The 21,325-nt window shown below is 47.5% G+C and overlaps 2 protein-coding genes across 2 annotated transcripts in view; one reads left to right on the top strand and one right to left on the bottom strand.

Annotated features, from left to right (window-relative positions):
- Positions 1-11,928, top strand: part of SLC45A2 (solute carrier family 45 member 2) — a 57,183-nt gene extending 45,255 nt beyond the window's left edge. The window contains exons 6-7 of the mRNA XM_075542998.1: positions 3,383-3,597; positions 11,704-11,928. Of these exons, the coding sequence (XP_075399113.1) occupies positions 3,383-3,597; positions 11,704-11,928 (440 nt within the window). The remainder of the gene's footprint in view (positions 1-3,382; positions 3,598-11,703) is intronic.
- A 4,521-nt stretch (positions 11,929-16,449) lies between these two features.
- Positions 16,450-19,441, bottom strand: RXFP3 (relaxin family peptide receptor 3). The gene has a single exon (XM_075542997.1). The coding sequence runs from the start codon at positions 18,939-18,941 to the stop codon at positions 17,640-17,642; it is 1,302 nt and encodes a 433-aa protein (XP_075399112.1). The 5' UTR covers positions 18,942-19,441; the 3' UTR covers positions 16,450-17,639.
- Between the last annotated feature and the right edge of the window lie 1,884 nt (positions 19,442-21,325).

Raw genomic sequence — 21,325 nt, 5'->3', positions numbered from 1 at the left:
CATGTGTCTTATCAGCTGCAATGTCTCCCAGGGAATGAATAAAGATAGTCTGTCTTTTGCCTCTAAGCAGGTCATACCAGAGTTCCCAGAATACTTAGTAGAAGGCCATGCCCACACAGAGGCTCATTGGCTATATCCTGATCAGCAGACTAGACTCCACCACTTCACTCTTAATCCTCTCATATCGCAAATTGACACCAGGTTATGTAACTACCACACCCGGGCTTTTCTGTTCTAGGAGGGTAGAATAAGAGAGAGGTAAGGAATGCACAGGTTGAAAAAGAAGAAGAGTTTTTAAAAGGAATTTTTCTTACCATGTGGAGAATATCATAAGATGTTTTCCAAAGTGTTTTATTTGTTTAAGTAAAAATTAGCTCTGCCACAATGCTTTTTATGAACAAACCAAGTTTGCCTGGGGTGGCGTGTCACCAAGTTGAGTCGACACTCTTCAATACAATACAACCTATGTACATTGAAATAGCAATAAATGAATACACAGGAATAAAACTAATTGGCAAGGTAGGCAGAGTTTCCAATGGCAGGCAGAGCTCTGGAAATGACAGCCTGACAACATCACTTCCTTTAATAAATTCACATCAGTTGGTAGGTAGGTAGATATATAGACAAACAGACAGACAGACAGACATCAGATTCATGGTAATCCTATGGAGGACAGACGAAGCATTGGTCCCACACTGTTCTCACAATTGTTGACATGTTGGAGTCTACCCTCACAGGGTTTGTGCCAATCTGTCTCATGAGTTTCTCCCCCACCTTTGCTGCCTCTCTCGATACGATGTCCTCCTCTCACGATGGATCCTTCTTATTGAGGTGCCCAAACCATCCGAGTTGGACAATGTTTTGTTATGACCCACAGCATAATCAATATAAACCAAAAAACCAAAGGCCTGGAGAACCCCTGTGGATTTCTAGGGCTGTAACTGTTTCCAGGAGGAGGAACCCAGTCTTTCATTTGCAGCGCTGCTGGTGGTTTCAAACTGCCAACCATGTAGATCACAGCCCAACTAGTAACCACTCCACCACCAGGGTGATGTAACCCCCTTTCAAAGGATTTATCACGCCACTTCTGGTGCAGTTAGGTCTCCACTGGTTCCTTTTCACATGTGCATCATCAGAATGTTCTTTCTAGTCTGTCTTTGTCTGGAAGCCCAGACACCATCCACCCTTTTGGGTTTGGAAATATGGACAGCCTAGTGTCCAGCATCACAGCAATGTGTAAGCTGCCCAAGAAAACAAACTGACAGATGGATCTCGGGAATTAGTCACAGCTACCACTAATGGAATGCTTTTATGTGCTAGGTTCTGGAGTGGGCGATTTCATATATATTTGACCTCATTTGATCCTAACAATCATTCTAAGGGAAGGTTATGTATCTTATTTTTCAGATGAGGAAGCTGAGGTTTTGAGAAGCTAAGAAACTTGTCACAGAGGGAGGGGTCAGTGATGAGGAGGTGTTGGGCCCTCGGGGAGCCTTTTACAGCTTGGGAAAGGCTGGCGAGTCAAGGAAAGGGCCGATAGGTCATTTCACACCATTCACTTCACTCTCTAGGAGCCCTGGTGGCATAGTGAGTCACATGTTGGGCTGCTAACTTCCAGGTAAGCGTTTCAAAACCACCAGCTACTCTGGGGAAGAAAGATGAGGCATTCTATTCCTGAAAGATTTGCTGCATTAGAAACCCACATGGACTGGTTAACTTTGTCCAATAGGGTTACCGTGAGGTTGAGGTGAGTGACCTCTTCCGCTGCCATTCAGGCTACGCCCCTGGATGGCAAAGAGGCATAGAAGGCTTGGACCATGGTGAAAAAAGCTGACTTTAAACATTTTTTTTTCAGAGACAGACTTTGGATCACGGGGAAAAGCAGGTTAGCACAGGTATCCCCCCTTGTTTTTCGAAGGTCACTCTATATGACTTAGCTTTTTATGAGAGACCTGCATTAGTCCCATGATACTTTTACTAGGACCCATTTTTGCTAATGGAAGGAATCTGAAGAGGAATTTTTATCTTTACAAAACAGAGGACAAGTGGAACAAGTGTTGGCTTCTCAAAGTGGCACCGACACTTCAGCAGCCAGAGTGGTGACTCCAGGCTCCTGCTCTAGAACCACACTCAGCAGCCAGTGACAGAGTTTGGGTTGTGTCTGTGAACAGAATTATGTTTGTTTTTTATATTATTTGTTTGATTTTGGTAGGTTTTTAAAAAAAATCAAATTTTCCAGAGTGGGTATGTATGTGTCTGGGGATTTCCAAATATTTCCCTAAAGAATTGAATGGTAATTGCACTTCACTCTTTTGGCTTACGAAAGGTTACATACAAATGCTACACTTTTGGATAACAGGGGAAGCCTATATTGGTATTAGGTCCTCTCAGGCCAGTTCCATATGAATCAGAAGGATATCTATATAGTTGCCATTGAGTCATAGAGTTGCTATTGAGTCAACTCTGACCCCTGGTGACCCTGGGGGTGGTAGAGTCCAGTTGTGCTCCATGGTGTTTTCATCGCTGGCCTTTGCAAGTAGACTGCCAACCCTTTATTCCATGGTAATTCTGGGAGGGTCATTAAGTTAACTGTCAACCATGTTTATTGCAACTTGTATGAATTGAAATAGCAATCGATAGGTAGGTAGTTAGGTAGGTAGGTAGATTGGTAGATAAAACTCCGAAGTCACTGCCATCAAGTCAAGGCCAATCCATAGCAACCCTAGAAGTCAGAGCAGAACTGGCCCTGTGAGTTTCTGAGATGGTAACTCTTTACAGAAATAGAACTCCAGGTCTTTCGCCTATAGAGTGGTTTCAAACTGATGACCTTATAATTGGCAGCCCAACACGTGATCATTACACAACCCTGGTGGACTCCTTAGATAAATATATCCATACCATCAAGTCAACTCTGACATTATGCGTGGTTGAACAAAATGGCGGACTTGACTCTCTAGCCCTTCCATCAGTAGCTATGCTCATCAACTCTTCACACCACCCAGGGAGTCCTCTGGGTCAGGAAAACCCACATTTCTCTTCCACACCATGTGACCCCAGGATGTTTGGCTGAGGGGAGCTTTCCCACACCCTTTTATGCATCCTGCCTCCGTTCAGCTGCCTGCCATGGTGCCCGGCCCTTTTTTGGCGAAAGAGAAAATCAGCCTAGCAAGGCATTTTCAAGGTCTCCTTTATGCAAAGGATTTTTAAAGTGATTTCAGATGCCAGCTGTTTCCAAGCACAGATATGGCAGCTCTTTTGTTACGGATCCAGTATGAAGGAAGTCTCCCAGTAAATGCTCATCTTTAACAGAAAGGATTGTCTGAAGTGACTAAGTGTTGGGAGGTGTGGCTAGCTGTAATATTGCCCTTTCTTCTCTTCCCAGACTTTCAGAAAATACTGGTCTGCCACGTGGGATTAAAGGGCGTCTACTTCATAGGGTACCTGCTGTTTGGCTTGGGGACAGGATTCATCGGGCTCTTCCCGAATGTCTACTCCACCCTGGCTCTGTGCTCCTTGTTTGGTGTCATGTCCAGCATACTGTACACCGTGCCCTTTAACCTCATTGCTGAGTACCACCGCGAGGAGGAGGAGGAGAAGGTGCGTCTGTGAACGTCTGCTCTGGGGAACCTGGGGACTCACCTGGAGGTTTGGAGAAGGGGCGGGGATTTGGCAGAAAGTCCGAAGCTGGAAACTAAGGGCATCGATGTTCCAAACTGTTCACCACCATGGCCTGGGGAACTGATGGTGACCTCTTCACCTCACCTCACCCCTGCCCTCCTCCTTACTCATCTTCTGTTCTTTTGATCAAGACCCTGGGAGGTATAAATATTAACTAACAACTCAACTACTAACCAAAAGATTGTGGTCTAAACCCACCCAGAGGCACCTTGGAAGCAAGGCCTGGCAGTCTGCTATTGAACAGTCCTTCAACACTATGGAGCAATTCTCTCTGCTCACATGCGGTTGACATGAGTTGGAACTGACTTGATGACAATTGGTGTGTGTGTGTGTGTGCACACGCCTGAAGCACAGTTGGGCAAGTGCTGGTTCTCTCATTTGCTTAATTAGGAGGAGGAGGCTTAGGAGGATCAGCAACCTGCACACAATCCCACAAAGACAAAGGAGAACAGGGTCTTCTGACAACTGATCTGCTACCGCCCCGAACAACCCAAAACAAAACCCTGTTGCTGTTGCTACTAACTCATACAACAGAGTAAAGCCACCCCAGAGGGCTCCCAAAGCTGCAGTCTTACACACACACACACACACACACACACACACACACACACAGAGCTTTCCCCCATGGAATGACTGGAGGATTTAAAGTAGGGCCCTTTGGGTTAAGCAAGTGCTTAACCACTAGCTCATCAGAGTTCCTCAACCAATCTACGCACACAAACTCACTGCTATTGAGCCTGTTTCCACTCAGATTTCAACCTCGGAAACCTGTGGGACAGAGGATGACTACCCCACAGGGTTTCCTACCCTGAAAACATTTACAGAAACAGATGGCCATCTCTTTCTCTCCAAGAGTGGCTGTTAAGTGTGACCCCAAGGGCTTTTGGGTAACCTGCAATGTTTAATGCACCATGCCATCAGCTCCTTCCACCCCCATCCCCACCCCATCTATAGGCCCTCGTAAGGCACTTGCAGCTCTTCTGGGCACTAACAGGAGTTGGCTTGGTGAAAGTGAGGAGGACTCAAAGCACTTGCTGATGAAGATCAAGGGTGGTAGCTCTCAGTGTGGATCACAACTCAATGTGAAGCAAAACTAAATCCTCACACCTGAACCAATAGGTAACATGGTGATAAATAGAGAGGAAAGATGGAATTTGCCAAGGATCTCATCTTGCTTCGATCCACCATCAATGCTCATGGAAGCAGAAGTCAAGAACGATCGAATAGCATGTTACATGGGGTAAAATTGCTGCACAAGACATCTTTATAGAGTGTTAAAAAGCAAGGATGTTACTTTGAGGACTAAGATACTCCTAGCCCAAGCCATGGTATTTTCAATTGCCCTTGTATGCATGTGAAAATTGGAGTTTGAGAGTAAGGAAGGCCGGGGAAGAATCAATCCATTGAAAAATACCACGGACTGCCAAAAGAACAAACAAATCTGTCCTGTACAAAGAATAGAGTGCTCCTTAGAAGCAAGGATGGCAAGACTTTGTCTCATATACTTTGTACATAATATCAGGAAAGACCAGTCCCTGGAGAAGGACATCATGCTTGGAAAAGTGGAGGACCAGTGACCAAGAGCAAGACCCTCCTCAAGATGGATGAGCACAGTGGCTGCAACAATGGACTCAAGCCTCACAATGAGTATGCAGATGGTGCAGGACAGGGCAGTGTCGACTTCTGTTGTACATAGGTCCCTGTGAGCCAGCAATGATGCAATAGAACAAACAAACCAAAATTGGCTGAGGGTAGGGAATTCTTGGGCCCTAAGAATTTTTATAAGAACATGAAATTGGCTGCTTCCATTCTAAAATTACTGCCTCTTCTTACTAAAAGGTACAACTTTTTTTTCTGTATGAAAGTAAGCTTACATTTCCTTAACTACGACAGTTATATATAAGGGTAAGTAAAAAAAGTATTATTATAAAATTACAGAAATCTTTGCATGATAAAACTATAATAATTTGAAGGTATTGTTCCTGACATATGCTCCATCTAGACCGATGTGCCTCTGAAGGTGGCATTGATGCACAAGACCTCTTAAAGCGTTGAAAATATAGATGTTACTTTGAGGACTGAGGTGCAACCGGGTCAAGCCATAGTATTTTCAGTCACCTTGTATGCACGTGAAAGTTAGACACTAAATAAGGAAGACCAAAGAAGAATCGATGTATTTGAATTACGATACTGATGAAGAACAATGAAATACCACAGGCTGCCAGAAGAACAAACACATCTGTCTTGGATGAATTATAGCCAGAATACTCCTTAGAGCCAAGGATGGTGAGACTTAGTCTCACACACCGGGCCGTGTTATCAGGAGAGACCAGCCCCTGTAGAAGGACATTATGCTTGGTAAATTAGCAGGGCAGCAAGGAAGAGAAAGGCCCTTGGCAAGATGAGTTGCTGCAGTGCCTTGAACCATGGGCTCCAACACCCAAGGTTGCACAGGACTGCACAGTGCTTTGTTCTGCTGCACAGAGGGTCTCGATGAGTTGGAACCGCCTTAGCGGCACATAACAACAATAGGAACATCAACAACCCTCCTTCCCCGAAGCATCCTGCGCTCTTCAATTTACATCAGGGTCCGATGGCAGTGTTGGTTCCCTTGAGGGACACAAATCCTATTCTTTTGCAATGCTCTTTGAGTCTGGGGAACAAGAAGAAACCTCAAAGGGCAAGATTAAGGCTGTAGGTTGGATGGGGTAAAATTTCCCAACAAAATGTCCAGTAGTCAGTCCTTTGCGACTCTTACAGACGTAACAGGTGCATTGCAATGATGGGGAAACATTTTTTTCTTGGGGAAAAAAAATCCCTCAGTGTTACTCCCCCAACCCTTTTCTCACTAATGCTGTTTTCAGTTTCCTGGATCCTTCTTCATAATAAGTCTCCATGATTGTCTGTGTCCTTTGAGAACATCTGTAAGGACCGTCCCGTGGGAATTCCCCCAAATAGTCACCATAATTGTAGCTGACCTCCCTGCCTTGAGTTCATCTTTGACACCTTCCTGAAAACATACGACCCATTAAAACAAAAACCGGTTGTGTTGTATGACGCAGCATTCCCGTCAACTTGTTGCAAAACTTCAGTAATTGAGAAGAGGTCTACTTGAGTTTTGTTAAAAATTTGCTATTAGCTCTGACTTCAGAATAACTTTTCCCCACGAGTCTCAAACAAGTGTATTACAGAGCGAATTTGTCTACAGCCATCCACTGACCTCGCAGGGACATGCTTTAAAATGCTTTGCTTGAAAAATAAAACCTACGGTATGAGCTGAAATCATAAGAGCAATACTTTTGACTCACCCTTGAAAGCCAAAGTGGTAACTCCTAGGTTGATCCATCACAGCATAAACATTCAAAACCTTAGGACACGCGGTCATTTTGGTCTTCCTGAGCATCCTCTGTTTGGGAAAACATAGCAGGGTGGTAAAACAAAGGAGGTGAAACCTTCCCCAAAGAGTTGTGACTGGTCCTTCTCCAGCAAAGACTGCTGTTCATGCTTCCAGAACTTGCTGCTGAAGATGCTGTGCTCCTGAAGAGCTGTATCTCCAAAGAGAGAGTTGCATGGCTCACAGGTAAACACACAGGAGCTTTGGAGTTACAGGAGCCCGGGTCCACATCCTACCTCCTCTACTCTGCAGCTATGCGGCATGAGGCATGTTGTTTAATTATTCAATTTTGGTTAACACTTTCTCACTTCATTTTTAGATGAGTAATGCATTCACGTAACTCATTAATCACAGTCTTGTACAAAGTGTACCTTGAGCAATGGCTCCTATCCCTTCCTGTTCACCTTCTCCTCTGTACAGGTAAACATGCTCAGTGCTTTGCTTATTTTTAATACAAGCCAAGAAAATATGACTCTGTTTTTTCTTTTTCCCAGAATGCTAATATTTATTGTTCTGTGCTGAGTTTTTCTTTCTTTCTTTATTTTTTTGAACTTTTTTTTTTTTTACCTTAATAGTATAAGCCACTGGTTCAGACCCATTTGCTCCTCTGGGGGGCAGATGAGATGACCTTTTCCTATAAGAATTCACAGGCTCAGAAACACTTCCTCTGTAGAGGCACCATGAGTTGAAATTGGCTCATTGGCAATAAATTTGGGTTTTGATTTAATGGTATCAAAAGGAACATTCAAAGTCTTAAAAGCTCCATCCAGTCAAAAATATAAGGGGGAACACCTTATAAATTTGCACAACACTAAATGTATTGAAGATAGTTTAGCTAATATATTTAGTATACTACCTACGTAGCACCTGGAAAATTATTTTTGTAAATGGTCATAGTAGTATTATTAACACAGAAAAAGTGATGATCAAAAGCCACCTAAGGAGGTGGTGAGAAAAGTGTAGAAATATATGGAAGATCCCTGCACAAGTCTTAGCAAATGTGAGATATCCACCAAATGTATTGTTATTAGCTAGTTTGGACCAAATAAAATACTTGCCCAATCTTTGTATGTTGTTGTTGTGAGGTGCCCTCAAGTCCGCTCCAGCTCATAGCACTCCTGTGCACAACAGAAGGACCCACTGCCCAATCTGGGGCCATCTTCACACTTGGTGTTCTGCTTGAGGCCACTGGTGCATTCACTGTGTCCACCCCTCTCTCACAGGGTGGGTGGACTGACCCTTGACTCTGCCAAACACGATGTCTTTTTCCAGGGACTGGTCTTGCCTAATAACATGTTCAAAGTACGTGAGACAAAGTCTCGCCATGCTTGCTTCTCAAAAGGGTCCTTCCAAGATTTGTTTGTTCTCCTGGCAGCCCACTGTCCCCTCAATCATTTTGTAAACGCCAGAATTCAAACTCAGCTATTCTTCTTTGATCATCCCTTATTCGTTGTCCAGCTTTCACATACATGCGAACCTTTGAAAATGCCAGGGCTTGGGTCAAGTACACCTTAGGTTTCAAAGTGACCTCTTTGATCGTCAACATTTTGAGGAGCTCTTGCTTGCTCAGCAGATCTGCCAGATGCACTATATTGTTTGATCTCTTGACTGATGATTCCATGAGCATGGACTGTGGATCCAAGCACAATGAAATCCTCAGCAACTTCAACCTTTACTGTATTTATTATGATGTTGTCTATTAGTCTACTTGTAAAAAATTTTCTTCACATTGAGTTGCAATCCATAATGAAAGCTGTAGAAGGACATTGGGCCTCCACTCAAGTACTCCCTCAATGCAAGCACACATTGTTCTATTAAATTGGCATTCTATGATGCTCACCTTCCCGCCACAACCACTGAAGACAAAGCAGGTGAATAAGCAAATGTGAAGAAAGCTGAAGGTGCCTAACTATCAAAATAAATAGTGTCTGGGGTCTTAAAGGCTTGAAGGTAAACAAGCGGCCATCTAGCACAGAAGTAACAAAGCCCACATGGAAGAAGCACACTAGCTGGTGCGATCACGACGTGCCAAAGGGAACATTTATCAGGCATCAAAGAACAAAAAATCATATAATTGTGTGCTCATGTCGCTGATATGATCGCTGAAGACAAATGGGTGCATAAGCAAATGTGGCAAAGAAAGCTGATGGTGCCTGGCTATCAAAAGATATAGCGTCTGAGGTCTTAAAGGCTTGATGGTAAACAAGCAGCCATCTAGCTCAGAAGCAACAAAGCCCACATGGAAGAAGCACACCAGCCAGTACGATCACGAGGTGTCGAAGGGATTACGGATCACCAGAACAAAAATTTTTACCATTGTGAATGAGGTGGGGAGTGTGGAGTGGAGAACCAAAGCCCATTTGTAGGCCACTGGACATCCCCTTACAGAAGAGTCTCAGGGAGGAGATGAGCCAGTCAGGGTGTGATGTAGCAATGATGAAAAAGAAAACTTTCCTCTAGTTCCTAAATGCTCCCCCCCCCCACACACACACGCATCATGATCCCAATTCTACCTTGCAAGTCTGGCTAGACCAGAGAATGTACACTAGTACAGATAGGAACTGAAAACACAGAGAATCCAGGGCAGGTGATCCCTTCAGGAACAGTGGTGTGAGTGGTGATACTCGGAGGGTAGAGGGAGGGTGGGTTGGAAAGGGGGAACCGATTACAAGGATCTGCATGTGACCACCTCCCTGGGGGATGGACAACAGAAAAGTGGGTGAAGGGAGACATCGGACAGGGAGTGATATGACAAAATAATAATTTATAAATTATCAAGGGTTCATGAGGGAGTGGGGAGTGGGGAGGGAGGAGAAAATATGAGGACCTGATGCCAGGGGCTTAGGTGGAGAGCAAATGTTTTGAGAATGATGAGGTCAATGAATGTACAAATGTGCTTTACACAATTGATGTATGTATGGACCATGATAAGAGTTGAATGAGCCCCTAATTTAAAAAAAAAGCTGTAGTCTTTGACAGCAAGTGCTTTAAGTTCTCCTTCATTCCTTCTAGCAGGCAAATGGTGTCATCTGTTTATCACAGGTTTATCTGTTGTTATTGTTAGGGGCCATCGAGTCAGTTCCACCTCCTGGCAAAACCCTGCCCGATCCTGCACCAACTTTCAATATTCTTCTCCAGCTTCATCATTCAAATGCATCGACCATTGCCTGGTTTTCCTTATTCACTGCCCCCCTTTCATGAGCATATGAAGATTATATCTACCCAAGGAACAACCGCCCTGTGAATGATTGCATTGCTCTCTTACGTCGTATCTCCTAAGCATCTTTGTGACTTAACCCCCTAAATGTTTGAAAGTTCAAGATGAAGCAAGAAAGCAGGGGGAAATGTGTGGAGTTTCTTTGACATTCTTTGGCTTCCCATCAATGGCTAAGCACGCTCTGTGGGCGAGAGGCCTAGTGATGGGCCACAGTAGGAAACGTTAGAGGAAGTTCTACTTTATTTCACAAGGCTGTTCAGGGTCAGAATTGCTGTCACGTCAATTCTGACATGAGAAGGAAAGGAAGGCCTAACCATCTTCCTCTGCAAAGATTACAGCCATGGAAGTCCTTGGAGTAAACCCCACACCAAGCTGACTGCCATCTCTAATGGATTGCTCTTCACTGTGACCCTGTCAGGGGTTTAGAGAGAGATGATTTTGTATATATGAACCACCCAGCCCTCATGTATGAATGATAGGGTTTTATGGTATATGAGGAAGACAATTTCCTCCAGGAAATGGGAGCTCGCTGATCAGAGCTCCCAAATCCACTTGTCAAATATCCCCTGCAACTTGGTTTTGTTGAGCCCATGCCCTAAAAATTATTTCTAAAAATTTTAATGGTTGAAACATCAGAAGGGTCACATTTTATGGTAATAGAAAATGACCCCAAACACAAACTTCAATGTCTGTAAATGAAACTATGCTAATTTGTTTATATGTTGTTTGCACGTGCTTTGCACACAACAGAATTAAGTACAGGTAATCCCTCACTTAACGACACATCTGAGTTATAATGAGTGGCACTTATGACTTGTCTGTTTGTTTATTTTGTGTGTTCAGGGGGTGTCTATTTTATTGTTTATCATATGTATGACAAACCCAAACCATGCTCACAGCCGTGGAGTCGATTCCGACTCATGGCGACCCTGTCAGCAGGGGAGAATTGCTCCATGTGGTCTTCTGAGACTGTCACCCTTTACGGGAGTAGATGGCCTCATCTTATTTCTATAGGGTGGCTGGTGGTTTCAAACTGCCGGCCTTGTGGTTAGCAGCCCAATGTGTAACCACGATGCCACCACGTTAAAAAATTCTGCAAGTTTGTATGTAATGTTTCCAACCCCAAAAGACAAATCAAGAGGGGATTTATCAAGAGACTGATAATAAGAGGCAACAGTAATGAAAACTAAGACAAAACAAAGGAGAAATTCGACTCACCACAGAACGGACTTACCGTGGAGTTTGGGATGGAAGCCTATGTCCCTCGGGGACTTATGTGTAGTTGTAGCAGAGAGCACAGGGCACACAAAGCCCAACCCTTTTCTGCCTGGCTCTTTACAGAATAGTTTGCCGCCCCCTGCCTTCCGTGTCTGTTCCCTGTAGCCTCAATGTTGTTCCTGTGCTTCCCTTGCAGAGACAGCAGGTCCCAGGTGGGGACCAGAACAGCAGCGGGAGAGGGAAGGGCGTGGACTGTGCTGCCCTGACCTGCATGACACAGCTGGCCCAGATCCTGGTCGGAGGCGGCCTGGGCTTGCTGGTCACCATGGCTGGCAGCGTCATCGTGGTGGTGATCACTGCGTCTGCAGTGGCATTGATTGGCTGTTGCTTTGTGGCTGTCTTTGTGAGATACGTGAATTAGGTCAATAAAGAGACCTTAACCTCAGCCATGGTGAAGCATCTGTCGTTGCTTTGATCTGCCTGTTGGATATTCCTCTGTCTCCCTTTCAGGCAGTCATCTGAACTGCGATCCTCTGTTTCAGGCATCTTTTGTCTAAAACAAGGCTGGACAAGGGTGTGTGTGCTGGGTACCATCCACAACACACACCTTTCTTCTTGCATCTTGGAACAGGGGAAGTAGGGAGGCAGAGTCAGGCCTGAGAGGCAGCCGAGTCTATATGCTTGGCTTTCTTTTAGGACACATATATACATTTTAAATCTGAGATCCATATTCTTCATCAACATCAACATCACCAGCATGCCAGATAGCACTATTTATGAGCTCTCTAACAGGTCTGCTTCAACTTCTCACGCCGTGCACTGTATGTTTGTACTGGTTCAGTTCTGAAAGTGTTTCAAAAGGAGTCCTCTAGTTTCCCCTTGGTTCATCTCTTTCCCCAAGCTATAAGTTTTTCCCTAGCCATACGCCTTCAAGTACTTCTCTAGGTCAGGTTCATAGCAGCCTCAAGAGGAAGCTTGGCTGAAAGATACAAAGATCATGGGTCTGGAACCAGGTTAGTTGCGCACCCTGACTTTGCCTGTCTCCAGCAAACAACACGACCTTCCTAAGCCTTAATTGCTCACTGATGCAAGTGGGAAAATAATTCCCATCTTCAAGAGTTGGGACCATTAGTGGTACATGACACTTACTGATCCCCTCACCACTATTTTTTTGTGGGGGGTAGTATTTTATCGTGTTTTGAGCAACAATCCAATCCATCCATACACTCCCGTTCAACAACTTTCACACAAAATTATTCAGTGACACTGGTTACATTCTTCACAGTCCCTTGTTCTGTTTCCATTAACTGGTTTTCCTGCCCATCCATACATGCTTATCTTTTGAATACAGTCATTGTGGATTGTTTGGTCCCACAGCGTGCATGAGTGGCACTCGGTATTTTTGTGAGTGAATCTGTTATTTGGCTACAAGGCGATCTCAGGGGCTAGCTTTGGTTTAAGGGTTAGAGCATCGGAGAGCAACAGTCTCGAAAAGTCCCCTGTTTCCACCAGCCCAGTAAGTCTTGTTTGTCGATGTCGTCTTCCCGAATGTGAGGTCTTGTTCCACCTTTCCCCCATCCCACCGGGGGCTGCCGGAAGAGCTAGTGAGTCACGACATCGGGGCATCATGGAGTTCTAGTCTCAGGGTGGAGGAGGCCAGGGTTAGAGTACACTTTGGGTTTCTTCTGTGTGTCTTAGGTTTCTGGCAACTGCCGGCCATTATTGTAAATGTTCTGCCCGTGATAACACCGTGATTTTGTGAGTGGGTGCTGTTCTACCACTCTATTCTGTAGGTGAGGAAACAATGGCTGTGGAATTCTTCTGAAGCCACGTAGCTTGTAAGTGGCAGCACCGGACTTTGAACCCAGGTGCTCTGGCTCCACAGCTTCCTATGTGGGCAGCACTTAGCCTAGTGGTTGGCACTGGGTCCACTCTCGATAACTACTATCACGTTGGTAAAGAATCTTCATCCTGTGCCTGCATCCCAATCAGAATGACAACATCAATCAAAGAACAGAAGCAAATCATCAGAGTAAACTCAGGTAAGACAAAAGTATATACACATACATTGTACATATAAAGAATTCTCAATGCATTTATGAATAAATGTATAAATAAAACAAATGGTTTTCATTTTTGTAGTTGGTAGATAATTTTGGCTTGATGATTTTCTAAGTAGCCCACATGCTGAAAAAGTATGAGCACCCTGCTCTTGTATATAAAGCTTGTGAGTTTCTCTGAATTTATTTCTCACTGAGGGGATTTATTTCTCACTGAGGGGATTCATGAAGGATTGGTAGGCACAGGACAATCTGGGTGGGAAATTCTGAGGCCCCAGTTATCTAGAAGGTGGGAGAGGGAGACACAGGCCCCAGATGGCCCTGCAGATTGCCTGCTGTGTGGGGAGGGAGAAGAGAATAAGGCTTCCTCCCTGGTGACCGCCAGGGCAGGGATTTGGTATGCCAAGTCCCAGGGAAATCCTGGAGACTCCCAGCCCAGGAGCCCAGTCAGAGAGCAGATCCATTGTCTTCCCTCTCCTTCAGTAGTCTGCAAAGAAAGCTGGCTCCCTGTTCTCTGGAACACATCATCTCCTCCCTGATCCTGCTTCTGTTCTTTGATTGATGTTGTCATTCTGATTGCCTCTTCCTGGTTCAGGGAGCCTGTTCTCTACAGCTATCAGGTGAGCATGCCTGTAACTGTACAGTCAGCCTTAGGGGTGTGGGCGGGACTCTGGAGCACTCCTATGGGGATCTGGCTCCTTGTGTGTGTGTGTGTGTGTGTGTGTGTGTGTGTGTGTGTGTGTAGAGGGAGAGTGGGGGTCAGGGTATGCAGTGGTGCTTCAGTCTAGCAGGGGCCTTACCACATAATTGGATTTCGATACAAAATGTTGAGAAAATTTTGCATCAGAGCTCGAACAAACAATGGAATCTGACTCAACGCATGCGATTTTTGTAACAAAAGCAGTGTTTCGGTCACTCAACATTAGTTGGCATTGTTAGTACGTATTGTTTACACTTTTTGCAGCTGTGTTCCAAACGTTTTGCTATAATTTTCTTAGTTTTTGTGTTTTTTTGATAAAAAAACGTGGGTCCTAAGAGTTTTTTGAAAAGAATCATCGTGATATGGAACTGATGAACTGTTATTGATATAGTGATTATAATTTAGTAAAGTCTTTTAGGAAAGTTAAGGAAATGTCAACAGCAGACCTCATTAGACTTTTTTTTTTTTTTTTAGAGAAAGCCAGCCAGGTCCTAGTAAAAAAAAGGCAGAGAAGGGAAAAAAAACTTGTGAAAAGCAGCTGATTTGATGAAAGGGGATTTCCCTTCCAAACAATGTCTTTCTCTCCAGACTTCCTCTCCACTTACGTGTCCACAGATCCAGATCCTCAGCAGTCTCAAGGTATGCGCCATACTGTACTTGTTTAAAAACTTTTTAAATGTTGTGCTTTTTATTAAAATTTTATTATTTAACTCTGAACTTATTTACTTTGAAATTTCTGTGTAATGTTTTGTATAAAAAGGCAAGGTTAGGGGAAAAACTTGGTGGTAGAGATGGATTAATCCATTTTCAGTTATTTCTTATGGGAAAAATTGACTTGGAACTCAACTGCATCACATCTCCTCACTCCTTCTAGAACGGATTAGCGTCGAGGCCCCAGGGTCTACCGTACATTGTATGGGGATTGTAATCAGTGGCATGAAACAAAATGTGTATGAATTGTTGAATGGAAACCGGGTTGTTCATGCAATCCACAATAAAATGTTAAAAAGATTATTCATTGATTTCAACTGATTTGACTATATATATAGATATATATTTTGACCCACTGACCTTGTTGTAGGCAGATGACATGGTCTTGGCTGCCTCCCACTGTGCTCTCAGAGACTTCATGCTGGGTTGGAGACAAGGTACCCTTTCATGAAGTTGTTTTCCTGAAGGTCTTGCTATCTGTCTTCTCTTGTCTTTTTCTAGGGCTTGTCATCATGGAAGCATGCCCTTCAACCTGCTTTCTGAGGAGACCACCACTCCTTTTGGTCGAAATGAAGTGGCAAGTTGCTGTGATAGTTTAATATGGGTGTGTTCTTTGGGGCTGTTTGCTTTTTCATTTATTTGTATTCAGAGGGATATGAGGGGCTTACATTTCAATCTTTGTCAGCCTGATGGCCATTCAATATCAATATAGTTTCTTCCTCAAAGGTGAAGGAAGATCAGTTTAACTGCTTCAAAACAAAAGCACTATAGTGTGTTGTGTTTGAAAAGAGCTACAATCTCCGGGGGACTCGGGGCTGACAAGGTCAGGCAGCCTCTGTTTGAGGGCAAGGTATGCTTATCTAGTGAGTAGCTAACAACTGCGCCAAGTGGTGCTGCAGAGTGGAACAGAGCATGCTGGGCTGCAGATCCCCCACTTTAGGCCTTAAATCTCAGTTCCAGACACCAGAGGAAATGTCCAACTAAACAGCGAAACAATGCGACCGTTCAAGAATCTATGGACACAGACTTGGCTTTACAATGATTTATTGTATTAAAAGAGCCCACCCCAATAAGGGTCTCCCTTTCTGGTTTCTTTACTCTCTAACAATGTTGCCATCCTCTGAGAGCTGGCAGGGTAATTTGTTTGATGTTTGATCTCAGTTTCTGAACAGCCATGGTGGCAATCTTAGTGCCTTAAATTTTCTGCCAAGGCAGAGTTGTCTGAAAGAAACGGGAGACGCTCTTCATAGCAGGCCCACAGACTTCTCTCGGGCTTTGTAAAGAATTCGTGGCACACGGTCAACGTGGAAAGTGCTCTTTAGACTCTCAGGAGCTTGGCGAATACTCTATAGGGTATTTTGAACCAGCACCTACTTTTGTCCAGAATTTGAGCCATGTAGAACCCAGTCCTGAATTTTGGTACCCGACCCCCCCTCCCCAACAGGCTCCTCAAGATGCCCTCCCCTGTAGGTTAAGCTTACTCGCACTGAAAGGAATGTGTCCATTTGCATTTCTGCATGTCTATAAATAAAATCACCTCACAGGCCCTCTATAGGGGGGTGGTCCAGGACCTCAGCCAAATGGGCTGCGATCTGTTTCTTGAAGAGTGAGAGAGGGGCAGGCCTGCCAAGGCGTACGCTCAAGCCCAGGCGCCTGTGCGCTCAGTTTTTCAAGTTGTTCAGGGTGAAGTTGGAGTGAAAGTTGGGGTGAAGTTGGGGTGAAAGTCCCCAGGTGTTTAGCCAGCCCTACGGAGCCGGGGAACCTGGGTCACCCGGGAACCTCCACTTCCTGCGAGGGTTAACAAGTGACTTCAGGAGCCCCTTTTCCTTCCGAAACAGCAGCCGAAAACAGGTCTTTCTACCAAGCGCCCCGACCCGCGCTCCCCAGGAACACGCCGGACCCTCTCCCTGTCAGTGCGCCGCTCCACCCCAGCGACTCCACTCCCGCGCTGGGAACGGACATTTTGCTTAAAGCAACACGGAAGTGCAGAAGGCCAGCCAGAGTCTCCCGTCCCTTTCCCTTAAGGTAAGAGGAACAGTGAGCCAACACACGGAAGTCCCTCTCCTGTGCTATTTCTCCCGGGGCAGACCGAGAATGTCACCACTGCTCCCGACTCCAGACAAATGTCTTGCTTTCAGATTCAAGGCTCCTGGGGGCCGCGTGGCGCGGCCAGGCCCGCCTTCCCCGCGGGGACACCATCGCCCCGCCGAGCGGTTTGTGGCGGATGCGCTGACCGCGCGCACCAGAGGGACTTAGCCAAGGACTTGGTCAAAACCGCTGCCATGAATGCGCTCTGCTGTCCGCGCGCCACTTGGCTGAGCCCCTCCGCTCCCCTGTTCTCTCCCTTCCAGACGTCTTTCCCGGCGTTTGGGCGCCTCTACACTGCCACGTGAATGGTGTGGGGAGAGGATGGCGTGGAGGGGTCCTAGAGGTTGTGGGTCGGCTTCTGGGGGTAGAACTCGGCCCCTTTGCACCCCTCCCCTCCTGGTCTTCAATCTCTCTCCACCGAGAAGGGCGCCTGCTCCCCTCAGGTTGCTCCCCGCGCGTGTCCATCCCAGTCCCACCTACCCTGGACCGAGTGTCCCCACCAGCGGTCCGCTACTGGCCCTCTTCTCTCGCCGCCCGGGAAGCCGCCGGGGTCGCGCCCGCGCCCGCGCGCCCTCAGCCTCCGCCGTGTTCGTAGGCGGCGCTGTTGGGCAGCAGGTCGCCGCGGCCCCCGCTGTAGACCACCACGCCCGGCGGGTAGTAGAGCAGGTCGGGCTCGGCGGCCACATGGAGCGGCGCCAAGGCCTGCAGCCCCTGCTCCTCGGGCTCGGGCTTGGTGGTGGCGGTGAAGGGCCGCGTGCCGGTGAGCGAGGGCGACGCGATGCGCCACAGCAGGCTCTTGAGCGCCTTGCGGAACTCGCGGCGCACCAGGCAGTAGAGGACCGGGTTGAGGCAGCTGTTGCAGTGAGCCAGGCACACGCTCAGCGGGTGCGCGTACTGGTGGAAGAGGAAGTACTCTTGGCTGAAGGGCAGGGCGTCGAACTTGATGAGGATGCCCCAGGCGGTGACCATCTGGTTGGGCAGCCAGCACAGGAAGAAGGACAGGACCACGATGGTCACGGACTTGGTGACCTTGGACCGTCTGCGGGCGCTGGCTTCAGCCAGGCCACTCCCGGGCGCCACGACCCCGCCCTGGGCCCCCGCCGCGCGGCGGTCAGAGATGAAGCGCACCAGCAGCAGGTAGCACAGGCAGATGACGGCCAAGGGCAGCACGAAGCCCAGCAGCACCTTCTGCGTGTGGTAGAGGCCCAGCCAGAACTGCCCGTCCCCTGGCCGCCGCTGGTCGGGGAAGCGCACCAGGCAGAGCTCTTCGCCCAGCACCTTGGTCGTGGACGCGAAGATGCCGTTGGGCAGCGAGGCCAGCGTGGCCGAGGCCCAGATCAGCACACACAGTGCCTTGGTGGAGAAGCAGCAGCTGCCCCGCACGCTGCGGCCGCAGCAGGCAATCCGGCGGTGGCCTCGGGTCCGGTGGCTCTTGAGAGCGGAGGCCACCGAGTAGTAGCGCGCCACGCTCATGGAGGTCAGGAAGAAGACGCTGGCATACATGTTCAGAGAGGACATGATGGACACAAGCTTGCACATGGCCGTGCCAAAGGGCCACTTGAAGTCCAGCGCGCTCTCCACCGCCCAGACAGGCAGGGTGAGCACGAATAAGAAATCCGTCAGCGCCAGGTTGGTGACGAAGAAGTTGATGGAGGACTTGCGCCAGGCCTGCTTGCTTTTCATCAGGTAGAGCACCAGCAGGTTGCCCGCCAGCCCCACCGCGCAGACCACCGAGTAGACCACGATGATGAGGATCCGCAGGCCCTCGCCGCTGCCCCCGCGGTCGGGCAACTCCAGCCCCAGCTCCCACGACCAGTCTTGGAGCCGCAGGGACGACGCGTTGCCACTCGCATTGCCCGCCGTAGTCTCATTCATGATGGCGAGGGCGCGACAGCCTCTAGGTCATGTTCCAGGGGCACGAGTTGCAACAGAGTCGGACTCGCCCGGGGCGCCGCTTCCGGGGAGAGGGCGCGGGGCGTGGGAGGATTGGAAGCGGGGCCCAAAGACAGCGCCTGGCAGATAGGGGCAGAGCGCGTCCGGGGCGCGCGGGCGCTGCGTTGCGCGCGGGAGGGAGCTGCGCTCCGGGTCTACTAAGAAGCCGAGAACAGCTCCTAGGGCGAGCTGCCTGTCGGCTCCGGAGCTCTCGGGCCAGGTCTTCGGCACTTTTTAGACTCAGAACTCTCTCGGTCTCCGGTTGTCTCTGGGTGCTGGAGCGTAACCCACCAGATTGTACCGGAGCGCGATTCCCGGCTCGCGCCTTCTCTTCGCAAATACCTTTGTGGGTTTCCTCCGCTCCTCCCGGGCGAGGTTTCGGTCTTTTTGAGAGGTCGCAGCGCCGTCCGCCTAGCTCGCAGTGCTTGGAGAGCTGTCGGCGTCGCCCTCCCTCTCTGTGGAGAGACTGTCTCTCTACGGTAATCAACTCTCCAGAGTTGCGAGCGTCACTCCCAGTTAGCTTCTCAGCCTCTCGGAGGTGGCTGTGCACACCAGGAGCATGCGTGCTTATCGCGCCAGCGAGGGGGCGCTTTCCGAGGTGCTGAAACCCTCCGGGGAGGGTGAGTGGGCTGGGCAGCAGGCAGTGAGCCCACCGACCAATATGCCCCTCGTCAAAGTTTCAGAAGGAAATGGTCGTGGGCGTTAATTTTCTTAACGCTGCCGGAGAAAGTGGGCTTTGGTTTCTTCCTCTTCTTCCTTTCTTATCCCCCAAATTACGATTCCACACCCCCACACCTCCCCCCACCCCGTTTTCCTCACTCATGTCTTTTCTTTGAAATCTGTGCCTTTGGATGAAAAGGTGGTTCTAAAAAAGATGAAATCGCCTCTTCATTTTTCTTTATTTTTAAAAAAGCAGTGATTTTGGCTTCTTTACACTGCTCAGATCCCAAATCAGGCGCTGGAGCCTTTTCCCCAAAACTGGCGTCCATCGGCCTTTCAAGGGTCTTCGTAGAGCAGAGCGGTGCGGGGGTTCGCTTTGCAGTATTCTGGGCCGCGACACTCAACAGCCCATCGCTAGTGAAGGGACGCTTGGACAGCCCAGGCTCCGCCCTCATCGGGGCATTTGCCCACGCACTCCCCGCCATCTCTACACCTTGCTGTGCTGGCGGGTGTTTCTGGAGCACCCTCCGCTCTGATTTTAAGTCAGAATTCTTATCAGGTGTCTCTCCCACAAATGGAACTCAGTTCTAAGGAATTGTCTAAGATCCTTCCGAGGGGCAGAAGCAAATGACGCGTCTCAAGTTTGGGCTTATTTTAATGCCAAACCAACTTGTGTGGTGTGAATCATACTTTGTAGAATGGGCTTAAGAAATTGTCTAAAACGAAAGGAAAACAGAAGTATCTGACGCCTTTCTGTCTTCCCTCCTTCCTGGGGTAATGCAAACCGACAGATGTAAAAGGGCTGTTGCTTTCAAGCAGAGAACCTGTCGTGAAAAGTAACACGATTCCCAAAACAGGGTAAGAGAAACAGAAGCGATTTTTATTCCAAAGATAAACCAGTCTGCTCCATCTTTCCACTAGAGGGCACCACGACTTTAGTTAAAAACCAAACCCAATTCCCTTCTGGGACCAGTTTGAAATGTACTGTAGCTCTGAGCCTTGCTGTCTGATAATGCCTCCCAACACCATGGCTTGTTTCCTACTACGGGAACTTCTCCCTGCTTTTGGCCTCACCGTCAGGCTCACTTTCCATGTTTTGTGTTTATTAGTTCCATGTCCATGGACATGGATGCCTATGTCTTTATACAGCGCTTTGGGCACAGCATCGACATGCATGCCTATGTCTTTATACAGTGCTTTGGGCACAGCATCGACATGCATGCCTATGTCTTTATACAGCGCTTTGGGCACAGTATCGACATGCATGCCTATGTCTTTATACAGCGCTTTGGGCACAGTGGTGAAGCGCTCTGCTGTGATCCAAAGGTCAGCAGGTCAAACCTACCCGCCATCCACAGGAGAAACATGCGTCAATTTGCTTCCATAAAGATTCCATAAAGAAAATCTTGAGGAGGCAGTTCTATTTGACAGAGTCACTGTGGGTTGAAGCTGACTTAATGGCAACAGGAGTTCCAGCCCTGGTAGCGTCGTGGTTCCGGGTTGGGCTGCCAACAGCTTAGGTCAGCAGTTCAAAACCACTATTCGCTCAGAGGGAGAAAGACGTTTTTTTTTTTTTAATCCCATAAAGAGTTACACTCTTGGAAACTCATAGTAGTAGTTCTACCCTCTCCTATATGGTCACTATGAGTTACCTTCACCTACCCAAA

This window comes from Tenrec ecaudatus, chromosome 2, assembly GCF_050624435.1.
Source record: "Tenrec ecaudatus isolate mTenEca1 chromosome 2, mTenEca1.hap1, whole genome shotgun sequence".
In the NCBI taxonomy this organism is placed as follows: domain Eukaryota; kingdom Metazoa; phylum Chordata; class Mammalia; order Afrosoricida; family Tenrecidae; genus Tenrec; species Tenrec ecaudatus.
Note: the sequence above shows the minus strand (reverse complement) of the source record. Positions and strands in the feature narration are given on the sequence as shown.